General features: G+C 39.0%; 1 protein-coding gene across 1 annotated transcript in view; it reads left to right on the forward strand.

Annotated features, from left to right (window-relative positions):
• The window catches only part of LOC139742350 (uncharacterized), a 123,715-nt gene that overhangs the window by 34,556 nt on the left and 76,023 nt on the right, over positions 1-13,136 (forward strand). The window contains exon 3 of the mRNA XM_071652932.1: positions 1,937-2,125. Within this exon, the coding sequence (XP_071509033.1) occupies positions 1,937-2,125 (189 nt within the window). The remainder of the gene's footprint in view (positions 1-1,936; positions 2,126-13,136) is intronic.

Below are 13,136 nucleotides of genomic sequence, written 5' to 3' on the forward strand. Positions count from 1 at the left end.
AAATGTTAACATGTAGGAAGCAAGGCACCACTGAATCTTAATCTATTTTGCCATGTGTTACATGTTCCCAACTTGAATTTGATTGACAATTTCAGCTGATGAATTAGAAAAGCACTCTCAGAATGCAGACCTCCGCCAAGCAGCTTATTTTCTACCCATACACTCTTGCTGAAAATTGCCCATTTTCCAAATATATAGAAGTACTTTGTTGACATCATCAGCTTCCAGCTGCGCTGTGCCTCACCTGAGCAGAGCATGCTCTTTAGTGCACGTATGCAAACCTTCAATATGCCCAGTTGGAACTCCCCAAATACTTCCAAAATTCATAAAAATTTCCAGATCACTACCAACATTTAATCATCTGCTCCTTGTGTCATTATCAACTTTTCCTGTAAGTTTCAGCCAAATCAGCTCACAACTTATTGAGTTATTTTTTCACACCTCGCAGACAAACAAACAAACAGACACCGGCAAAAACATAACCTCCTTGGCAGAGGTAATGATATTTCAAAATGGTATTCTGTATAATGCTTTAAAAGATAGTTTGTGTAGCAGTAATTTGTTTTAAAAATGCATAGCAAATTGTATTGTGATAACAGGGAATTATATCAGGGCCTGTATTGCTGGCAAGACATGTTGTGACATGGTATTATACCATGTATATATGCCATATTTTCGTGCAATGTCCTGTGAAGGTACATGTGTATGCATGAGTTGGATTCAGTGTCATGTAAGATGAAGCTGATGCAGAATGTGTTTAGAGTTGAATTTCGTAATTTGAGCTGAGAAATTTATCATGTTGAAGTTGGTTATAAAGGCAGAAATCCATCAGAGTCTCGTTTTAGAGGCATATGTTTTGTATGCAACATTTTCAAAGATTGTAGAAACAGGGGCTTATCCTCTGATTCAGCAAGTACTGTAAATAATGGTGTGTTAACCGCACATTTTTTCCTGCTGAAATGGGTCAAAATTCAGGGTGTGGTTTATACTCCTTTACAGCCAATACCTTCTGCAAGTCTGCATAAAGTATGCAGACAATGTTCACAAAATTTATTGTGTACAATCAATCATTCTCAGTTTGCCTGTGGATGGTTAAGACACATTGGTGACATTTTAGTCATTCGAAATTTAATGGCATATTGCCGAATTGACATTAGCAATACTGCTTGGAACATCCATGGCAAGCTGTTCTATCTACATATAGCTAACAGAAGAAACATTGTGCCGGTTGCATGGATTTTCTTCCGTACTCCCTACCCTGACTAGTGCCTAGATATAATCTCATATATCAACCGTGGTATATCGCTTGAGATGCTTCACTACCAGGTACTCATCTCTTTGTTAAAACATAAACAGTTTGGGGCCTGGGGGAATAAACAGGGAAAGCATGTTTCGAAGCTAGCTGAAGTCGAGACCACTGGCATGATTTCAAATGTTATGATTCTTTATTTCTTTTTGTTTTTTCAATTGGCCTCAACGAAAAACAAAGATAAATCGTTATAGAAAAAAAAAATGTATCTGAGATGTTTGTTTAACTCTTGCAGAAAGATTTCTTTGTCATGTTATGAAATGCGGAAAATCAAGCCAAATGTAAAAAAAAAATATGTAGAGGTAGGCATGGGCAAATACTTTTTTTATTCCCCTGATGGCCCCCAAAAAAAAGAAAAAGAAAAAAAAAAGAAGAAGAAGAAAAAAAGAAGAAGAAGGGAGTGCAGTTTATACATGGGTGCGGTTAATACTCCTGTTATTTTTCGGTTAAATGTAACTTTCAACAAAGTATTTATCTTCTTCACTCGTAATTTATCAATTTGTTGCAGGTGTTTAACTAACTTTAATACAGATTTTTGTTGTTGTTTTTCTCTCTAGGAAAATTTCTACATTGTAGTTGTGCGTTATATATTAACCTGGAGTTTAATTTCTGTTCCTCATGTTGCAGAACGATGTCAATGTTCCCTCACCATCACCGAGATCGGCAGAGTCCGTGTCGCCTCGAGTTGCCAGGTCGCCGACCGTGGACAAGATGCAGCGGCTGAAGAAGCGTAATGCGGAACTGGCGGTCATGGCGAAAAGGCTAGAGGAGAAGGCTAAGGAGATGCAGCGAAGGCCCTCTGGCTCACAGTGGAAGGTATGGAAGGGGACACACCCTTCCCTTTTGTTGATTCCTTAAATGCCAATGACCTTATTTTGTTTTGTTACCTCCACCAAGGAAGGAGGGAACAGTGTTTTCATTGGCATTTGTTTGTTAGTTAGTTTGTTAGTTTGTTTAGTTTATTTGTTTGTTAGTGAATTTGTTTGTTGATTTGTTTAGTTATTTAGTTTGTTAGTTAGTTTTTTTTTGGTTGGTTTTTTTAGTTATTTAGTTTGTTTGTTAGTTTGTTGGTATGTTTGGTTATTTAGTTTGTTAGTTTATTAGTTTAATACTTTTTTGTTTGTTTGTTTGTTTGTTTGTCTGTTTGTCTATGTCCAAAATAACTCAAAAAGTTGTTGATGGATTTGGATGAAACTTGCAAGAAAAGTTGATCATGACACAAGAAATAGATGATTCAGCTTTGGTAGTGATCAGGGATTGTTAATGGCTTTTTGAAGGATTAAAAAAGAAAATCTTTTTGTAGATAGGCAGGGTCAGTGAACTTGGGAGTTCATGCTGTGCGTATTTGAGGTTGGCAGATATGCACTCTAAAATGTGTGCTCTGCTTGGGCGAGGTGTCATGCAGATGGAAGCAACTAATATTTCTGTTGCTGTAATATAAATTGTGACAACTAGGTGTTGATGGTAGCTCTAAAATTATGGAACAAATGATGCGATTTCTGAATTATCTTTATCCACAAACCTTGTGGACCATAAAGAGACAATAGCCGCGGTCACACTGGCAAAAGATCACGGAGTTTAAGATCTTAAAGTTTTGCCAGTGTGACTTCCCACAAAACTTCCCACTCCAACCAGGGATATTTTCCCGCCCCCTCCAAATTTTTCGATCTTTTGCCAGTGTGACTGCTGGAAACTGAAACTATGCGATCTTAAAGTGAAAACATAGTTTTGGTAAGGGTTTGAGAACCTGTCTGGCACCATTTCATATTTGCTTGCAATATATCGAAAGAGTCTACAAAGAAACTTACGTGTACTTGGCTGACGCGATTTGCTGGTATGATGAGTCGTTTTTGAGTATTTTGAGAAAAATAATGAAAGTCGTAAAACCGTCTTTTATTCCAGAAGGATCCAGACTAACTAGGTCTCAGGGAAAATTCGACCCTATTTCAGACAAGTTACATGCAGTTCATGATCGCCATATTCTACTGTATAATACCAAACGAGGCCTAACTGAACAGACAGGAAAGTGCGTGCTAATCCTGTACAAAACAAATGGAGAGCGCGCGGTCCTCAAGCCTATACACACATCACCTCAGTTTCTGAGACACGCTGTCTTTGAAGTTTTTGTTGTTGTTTATCAAGCGTCTTTGATTGTTTTTAAAGGTGCTTGATAGGCGCACACTAATTTTGCATGGGCGCCAAAGAGGTTTTTCGATGCGCGCGTTGTAACAACTTGGACCATTACTGCAAGTAGCCAGAACACGACGAGCTAGTTTATACAGGCCGCTCCCATAGTACAACACTGTACAATCCAGAGGGACAACCAATACAACTCAGCCCGCCGTCAAAGCGAGGCCGAGTTATCCCCGAGTCCGAGTTTAGCCAGACCCCGTTTGGGTAAGTTCTGAGACTGAACCTTTTTGGTATATTTCGCATTTTCGTTACCCATCGAATATCTTGTTATTACATCGTTATTCCGCACATTTCCTAGGCATACGTTCACATTTGGGAGTGAAATTTGACAACTTTGGCAGGCGTACCAGAACTATGTTTTGGCTTTAAACTTCTTGATCTTTTGCCAGTCTGACCACACCTAGTGACATCACACCCCTGCCTGGTGCACACCACATGTTGTTGTGTCAATGGATACCTTTCTTTCAAAAGAGGTATATCTTGCAATATTGGAATGGACTGCAAATTGCCAATGAATTTTATATAATGATGATGATAAAAGCTGCTGAGTGGGATCAACTGAGAAATGTGAAGTACAGCTCTACATCATTATCAGATGTGGATGATTTAATTGTCCACGTAAAACATTATTTCAGTTCATCCCACTGAGAAATTGTGAGAGATGTGTAACACTGTCAGTGCTCCCTCAGCTTGAGTGAGTCACTTGATGGACTGAGGCACTCAACATTCTTTTTTTTTTTGGCCCTTTTTATGCATGGTTGGATTACAAATACATTGAAGTAGAGAAATGATTTCTACTGTGGACTGAAACAGGTTCACAACCCCAAACCCATATATCTTGAGTTTTCATGACATTTTGATGGTGGGCGACATTTGATAGTGGGCGAAATAATTCTGAAGGAGATTACAGTACCATGCTTGCATCATCCAGTTAGCAGGAATATACGATAATAGGATTGACTCGAATGACTCCCATTCTTTATGTACAAATCCCACATACCTTTATACATAATTCTAGTTGGCATCATTATGCACCAATGGCAGATGTCATGAGTTCATCTCTAACTCTATCCGAAGCTAGTTATCTATTACAGAATTGTTTCTAAACTGGGCCAAACGTCAAAGAGCATTAATCACTGCCATTATTGTGTCAGTTTTGATTCATCCAAACATCTGTTGAATGGCATTCATGTCAGTATCACAGTCAGCATGTACAAAAAAAAGGTAAAGAAGTATAAGCATCTAGACCTGATCAATATTGTCAAACTGATGTAGTGCATGATCTTCCTACATACTTGTAAGGAGATACCAAAATACAGAGATACCAAAATACAGAGATACCAATTGAAAATACAGAGATACCAAAATACAGAGATACCAAAATACAGAGATACCAAAATACAGAGATACCAAAATACAGAGATACCAAAATACAGAGATACCAAAATACAGAGATACCAAAATACAGAGATACTAAAATACAGAGATACCAAAATACAGAGATACCAAAATACAGAGATACCAAAATACAGAGATACCAAAATACAGAGATACCAAAATACAGAGGTGTATACCAAAATACAGTGTAGGTACAGTCTGCTATCATATCATTCTTTATGTACCCAATTAGGGTGGAGATTACAACGAAGCAGTGAAGGTGGCATACCATGTTAATATCGACTCCTAGAGCGTAATTCTTTAAAAATGAAACGTCTTTTCAGGATGAAGTGGAATACACACGTAAGTAATAAAATTGAAAAGCTGAAGTTTACAAGGAAAGCAATAATTACACATTAAAATGGTATTGCCGGTATAGATTGTCATCCCCACACACTACACATCGTAGGCACCCTGAACTCAACAACTTTCTCACATTATTGCCATGATGTCTGTTTTTCGTGCAGTAATGAATGACTGCTGAACCTCCCTCTGAAACAAAGCAAAAAAACAAAAAACAAACAACCAAACCAACAACAACAACAAACAAATAAACAAAAACAAAAACAACCCCCCCCAAAAAAAACCAAAAAAACAACAAACCAAAACCACCAACAGCAAAACACAAGCAAAGAATGCAAAGGATGTAAAAACAGAATTCTTTATCATGCAGCAGGCATCAACTGAAACCCAAGTATCGCTGAAGAGCGAGGCATATTACCCGACACCACAGGGTATGTCAACAGCATGGAGGATGAGCCCTTCGGAATTTCAAGTTGGCATGCAGTTTTGCATGCAAATTGTGCGCAATTCATCAAAATGGTTGACTGATGACAGCTTTGCGTGCATTCTCTCAAAATTGTTGCATCTGGGATGAATAGTGATACTGCCCTCGCTGGAGGCAGATGGTACAGGCAAGATCTCTCACCTGTAAATAGAATGGACCATCCCGGGCACCATCACTTTCTCGTGCCAAAGATACTTGAATAATTGAGGAGAAATTACATTAAAGATGGATAATGTGGATGGATATGTGTAACAAATGCACTTTGTTGGGGGGGGGGGGGGGACACCTTTTCTTACCAATTCAGAGGGATCATACTTGTTTTGGTGTTGCCTGGAAGACATGCTCCCACTTTGTGTGGTAAGACAGTAGTCTTCCATGAAGGACCTTTTAGCACAGTTTTGTGAAAACAAACACAAGAAGATAGAACTTTGCACCTGATTGACATATTGCCCTTTATTGACGTAAATTGTAGATAAACATCAATTGTTCAGCAATAGCCATGATAAAAAAAATCAAGGGCAAATATACTCGTATGGCCATGATATTTTTATCTTGGCTATTACTCAGACACTGAATAATCGGTGTTCATCTACGTTGATGAAAGACAATTTGTCAAACAGTTGCAATAAAAATGCCTCAATGCAAGAATCATTAATTTTCCAAAACAAAACTTTGCAAGTGTCAGGGCTGAAGTCACACTAGTTGGATATCCTGGATGTGATTGATCGTCATATTTTCTTGTGCAAACAAGAAAGGTATTAAATCATTTTTGTGTATATAGAATTTTTTGAATAATTTGATTATTGCACAATTGTCTGTGGAAAATTAGTTGCAGGCATGGAGACCACAAGAATTCTAACAGTCTTTTGTTTGTTCATTTGTACCTCATCTATCTCTTCTTCAGTGCCTCCTTAGAGAGCTGTTACACACTGGTTCTCCAGATATGTATTTGGGAGCCGTGTGTGAGAACTGGTTTGAAATAAATCATAGTTGCTGGTTTATGTCTTTTTCTACACGTCCAATGTAAAAGCTTTTCACATCAACTGTATGATCAGTCTTTCAGTCTCATATTGTAGAATTTCTGTGTTATCTTAAGTCTTGAATTGTCTGCGGAGAACACATAGAGATATTACAGGGCTTTCTGGGCATTATTTGATTGGATGTCAGCAAAAATTTGATGGATGTGATTGGATATTTTTTGTTGTTGTACAAACATAAATATAATGAATTTTATGCAGACTAATGATATTAAAAATTATGTGTGCAGACAAAATGATACCAAGAATTAAGCGTAGGCATTTTTGACAGTATGAGATGACCTTTTTTTTTTTTTTTTTGGGGGGGGGGCATTATTTTTTAGAACTTAGTGGATGTGATTGGATGTTTCAGTGTCTGTTTTTTTATGTAGATGCCACGGTTCTGTGGCATGTCATTTTTCGAACTTTGGAATAAGAAAGAAAGACAGTATTCATGCTTGCTTCAGAGAGGAAGCAACCTGAAATGGAAAAGCCATGTGGCCAATCATGACATATTTCAGACTAAAGCAGGCATATTTTTTTTTTGAATATCAACCCATTCAGGAAAGAGATCTGCACTATTCAAAGACAGTGAAATGAAATCCATACAATAATGTCTGTCACTGCAAAATGCAGAGCAGCTGTGGCTTAGAGACTTTAAGTAACATTGATATCAAGTGCCATCAAATTTTGCTGATATTGAGTGCCATTAAATTTTGCTGAATGAAAGTGGGATGATATTCCAGAAAGATTTAACCATATAATAGAATCATTTCTTATTATTGATGCTGGAATCCCTTCTTGTTAACATCATGCCAGTTCATTCTTGACAAGATCCAGTTTGATATCAGCTATGCAACACCAATGAAAACTGGGCCAGGAATTCTAACTGTTGCGCTTCGGCAAACGGTATCACAAAGCCTCTCTGCCGAGCCGACACAAGGCCTATTGATTGGCTCCCAACTTTGAGAGGGAGTTTCTATATCGCCGAGGATGTCTCCTGCTGAAGGAAAATCAATATTTCTGTGGTTATCATGCAAATTGTTCTGTCCTCTTTTGAGGTATTGTTGGGCCCTTCCCCATGAAGTTCTTACATCGGTGTAGCGGCAGCCTGAATGACAAATGACCCAAGGATGTCACAGCCTTTGAAGTCAAGCTTGAGGAGGAAGTACGGTGGAGATACTCTGAGCGAAGGAAGATTGGATATACCATAGAAGACTTGGATCTCACGTCGATGTATCGTTTATTTCGTTGTGCATGGAGCTCAGGTTTTGAGTCTTCATGAGTGCAGCTTTATTCTCTTTGCCTCACTTTGAACAGTTCCTTAGCTGTAGATACTGTTCAGAGGGTGTTGAGAGTGGAATCTGTGGCAATGCTGATTAACTGTGCTGCCTCATATGGAACATATTTGGTGACATACGGTAGCTTGAAACTGGCTTTGCTACAGAGGTACTCGTTAGTATCATACATTCCATTCAAAGAAAGTGATAAGATTGCTTGGTACATATTGGAACATTATCACTTTGGGAAGGAGATCAATTTGATTGCTGTTTAGAGGGACTGACCATGATTAAGCTGTTCTCTCAGTGATCTTTTTTGATATCGTTTCAAGGAAACTGATAGCTGCCTGGAAATGAGTTCCCTGTTTAGCATCCGTTTGCCGTTTGAGTTGTCCTTCTTCCAGGATGCCCCAGCCAACCCGCCATCTTCGCCGTCAGTCCCCGCGCATCAGCTCTCGGCAAAAGCTGGAACGACGACGACGACAACGGCAGCGGCAACGCATCCCGTCCTCCAGGAGAGCCGGACCATGATCCAGCACCAGCACCGCATCATGCCGGTTGCCACGGCTGTGCCCACCGACCACCACCATCATCATCACCATCACTTGTCTCCAAAGATGGACTCCCTGTCCGATGGCAACATGCGTGTCCTGGGAGTTCCCCAGCAGCACCACATGGCGCTGACAGACAACTGTGAGAACGCCAGGAAGGGGTCCAGGGGAACCCATGTTGGGGGCGGGGTGGTCAACGGCAACGGCACCGACACCAGTAGGGATGAGTTCCATAATCTCCTCCTCTCCATGTACAAATCAGAGGTAAAAACAGCAATACAAACCTGTAGGATGATTTGCAGAACGAAAGATGTAGAATCAAGTGCCTACAAGGTCTTGTTGGCTGATCCTTCTTCTCTGTCTACCAGCCCTTCCTTCATCTGTCATTGTTTTAAAATGTCTGTAATTTGAAAGATCTCAGCTGCACAGTCCTCTGATAAGTGTTGCTCGTGTTGTGTTAAAATTGGGTATGAAGTTAGAAAGAGTTGCGTATAAAGATAGCATCAAATATGCATCAAAAAGTGAGATTCTTACACTGACCACATTCATCATTCTCCCCACAGATGGCAGTGTTAGAATGAACCATTGTGAAAATGGTTTATTAGCAAAGCAATATTTGTTCAGTAACTTCAAATAATTTGAGTGCTTGATTACTTGTTCACCCATTTTAGACAAACATCTTACAAAGCCCAGTCTGCAAAAGTTCATAGTCTCTTCATGCTATAAAGCCACCACAATATGTAGCAGAAACTGTGCCATCTGGATATTGCTCCATTCTGTAAGGTACGGTGTACATACATGTCATATGAAAGAGACTACAAGGAAATAGAGGGATGTTCATATCTGGATTTTCTATTTGGATCAGAGGTGTTGCAGAATTGCTGGAAAACTTTTTTTTTTTTTTAAAGTACAATATCTCTGGAACCAATAACTCATTTAGTACCAATTTGTTTACAGGGAAGGGTTTACCTCATGGGCAGTTTGTACCACACTTCAGTTTTTAATTAACTTTTCAGGATCCAGTGAACATGCTGAAAGTGTCACAGTGGTTTCCGTTGTCTACTCTCTAAATATGCATGAGAAAGTGCAATCGACCGCTGTCGTCTGCATACAACCATCGTACAAACTTCGCTCGTTCTGCGACATATTTCCCTTGGGTCTCATTCCCCTTATCTCTTATCCAGATAGCTTTGAGTATTATGCATACATATATGCAGATAATATCATGTTGCCGTTTTCTCATTATCATTGCGACATGAGCAATAATGATTGTAAGCTCAATCAATACTTGTAATACCTGGTGTCTCCTGTTTTGTACAAGTGGCATTCAAAGGTAATGTTCTCTTCGTGTGTCCCCCCCCCCCCCCCCTGGAAAATTAATGACACCCTAATTTTTTGCGCACATGGGCAGAAATTTACATTCGGCCTCGTGCTGATTGTCGTTGCTGTTTTCTGAGGAAGTTATTGTACTTGTTGCTGTTGTGGTTTGTTTGTTTGTCTTTACGTTGTCGAACATTTCCTGCCACCATCCTCCTGATATGGCAGGAGTTTTAGTGATATATGTCTAGTCTCGGGAAAACAGACTTGTGTCTCTATTTTTGAGCAGATCCCCGTGCTGCGTTGTGTTTGCCTGCAGTAGACTAGAAGCTCTGGACTGCTTTTTGTTGATGTTATTTATTTTTCTGTGAGGAATTGTGTTTGAAAACTAATGGAAATGGACTATTTAAAATAGTATATGACATAATTTATGTATTCTGTTTATGATTTGATATTATTTGATTCGGTCAGATATGCAGCAATTTATTGCCTGGTACTGAGAACTAAGGAAATAGTAGCATCCCAGATGTGTATTTGCAATATACAATGTGAGTAACCAATACTGGGGTTGTAATACATTGTGCATATGTTCAAGTTAAGGTGCTGTCGATCTACTCCTTGACACTTATAGTGGTTGTTAGTCGGTGTACAGCGGTAACGAAGTTGATTACGCTCTCCTTTGGTACTGCATACCCGTGGTGTTACACCGCTCTGATACACGATTTTAGTGATTACTGGCGACATTATAGTGTGGGGAAGAGTCAAGCATGGGCAATGCCTGTATTGTAAGTACAAATTGATAAATGATGTGACAGTAAATAATGCATACTATGTCATGCTGTTGTAGTGATTGATGTCTTAACCCGTTGAGGACGAGTCCCGAGTATACTCAGGCAGGTGTCTATGGGAAATGCGTGTTGTAGCAAAATCAGTCCGTCCTCAACGGGTTAACAGTCCTGTAAAAATAATGTTTTGTGTTGTTCAAAAAAAATGGCGGAGGTTTTAAACATTTTGGTTAGCCTGTGAAATGTTCTACATGGAAAAACTTCGGTATGGAGGTCTTGGAACTTAGAGCAGTACTTGATATGCAAGTGTACACCTGATTTCTGAGTGATCTTGGTAGACATATATTCATGGTGGTTTTCCAACTTCCAATTATGAAGCATCATCGCTCAGTCCTCTGCATAGTAGGTTTGCTGTAAATGATACTTTACTCTCCACTTTACAGGAGAATGTACCCATTTGACATAAAAAGAGTAGAGAATACTTGTACTTGCATATTATTCATATTTATCAGAGATATGAAATGATAAGAAGAGATATGAAGCGATGCCTAGAGCACTCTGCAGAGTGGTTTTGGCGCTGTAAAATCATATCAATCATTATTATTATTATTAATTATAAATCATACAGAGTGTAGACACAGTTATAATTGCTGGATTCTGTCATCATACAGATTAAAATCTATAATTTATATGTCCAAAGTGTAAGGCGTGGTATTGTATTTAGGACTGTTTTTATAATTTTTTTTTTCCTTTTGCTATCATATATCAGTACAAATTGCGGTATTGAATGAGTAGGCCAAGAGGAGGCAACGTTCCTAAAACAAAATACGCTTTGCATGAACTGTTTGCGAATGAAATTTATGTATCAACGGATAAATCAGCTTCAAGAGGCGGTGATGTGAATCAATTGGTAGTGCATAGAACATGTACTTTATGCAATCAGATGGTTAGGATTCATCAATTCCCATTGAGCCAAGCCGACCAATGTTGTGTGTCATTATGTTGGCTCCTCCAGTAAGAGGGAAATGCAGTCTGTCCCTTGCATAGGACGCTAAATGTGGGACCCTTGTGTGAGGAAGTCACGACTCGGGCGCGTAAAAGATCCCACTTCATTCATTCATTGCGAAGAGCAGGGTGCTACCTGGGTGAAGTGGTCCATGTCGCATATGTGACAGTGCACCTCAAAACAAACAAAAAGTCGCCAGATATGAGTGTTTAGTTAAGACCATATTCTGAAAGACCAGACTTCAAGCTTTAAAATGATGTATAACTCAAATCAAATGGACTCTCCTAACCTATCTAAATATTGGAAAGAAAGCACAAACTCAGGAAAAGTATGAACTGAGAAAAAAGGCTCTGAAGTACAGTGTCTATTCAAGCGCTTAATCTTTACCAAACCGTGCTGGCTGTGCGATGAATGGGACAAAAAACAGGAAGTAAACCACTAGAGTAACAACAATGAAGGGATTATCAGATTAGACTGAAATTAAGCATGCCTCATTAACACATTCTGTCCATAATTAATGCCAACTTTTAAAGCAGTAGCACTATCCTTTCAAAAGTTATTAGAGTTGAAAGTGAAGAGTGTGGACAAGGTTTTACAGAAATGAAAAAGGGATTCGAAAGACGCACCTAATCACACTATTCTGCCAAAAATGTTCGAGATAAACTGCTTAAAAAACACACTTTCCTGCCCGTTTTATGATACCAAATTTTAGTATAATGTAAAAGAAGACCCGCTCTTTCAGAAAATATGAAAAAGTCAAGTTCGGCTAGGTTGACCCATTTCACTTATTTTCAGTACTCACGCAAAATCAGTGTGTGCGACTTTATGTTCGTTTTGAGGTGCACGGTCACATATAGTACCCTCTCCAGCAAGTGATGCCGACCCCTCGTGGTTTGTCCCAGGTGACTAGTAGTAGCCAGCAAATGGTATCAACCCAGGCTTAGTGTTGCATATGAAATAGAAGAGGATCGGCTCTGTGTGTTGTGATGTACATATACAGTATGTCCAAAAAAAATTACAATCGGAATTTTGCATTGATAACCTTCAAAATGATTATAACAATCTGAATGCTACTATTTCAGGGAATGAAATTATAACTTCTTACCCACATTTTGCAGAAAACCCCATTCAATTTGGCAAAGTGGTCACAGAGAAATGTGGATCGTTGTAAAGCATCTCATGGGTCCATTTCTTCCAAGTTCAGTGCTTGGATGCTCTTGGAACTGCATATTAATGTGTGAACACAATGGGCAAAACTTGGAGGGAAGGGATTCCTGACATGTGCTGTACAAAAATCCTCATTTCTCTTCGACCACTGAAGCAAATCAAATGGGGTTTTCTGTAAGATGTGGGTACTAAGTTATAGTTTCATACCCTGAAAATGTATTTGGATTGATTCACTATTTTTAAAGTTATCATTGCAGAGGTTCCCATTGTAATATCTTTTTTTTCTAA

Source organism: Diadema antillarum, unplaced genomic scaffold (genome assembly GCF_040938485.1).
Source record: "Diadema antillarum isolate AM-2024a unplaced genomic scaffold, OU_Dant_1.0 scf00000032, whole genome shotgun sequence".
NCBI lineage: Eukaryota > Metazoa > Echinodermata > Echinoidea > Diadematoida > Diadematidae > Diadema > Diadema antillarum.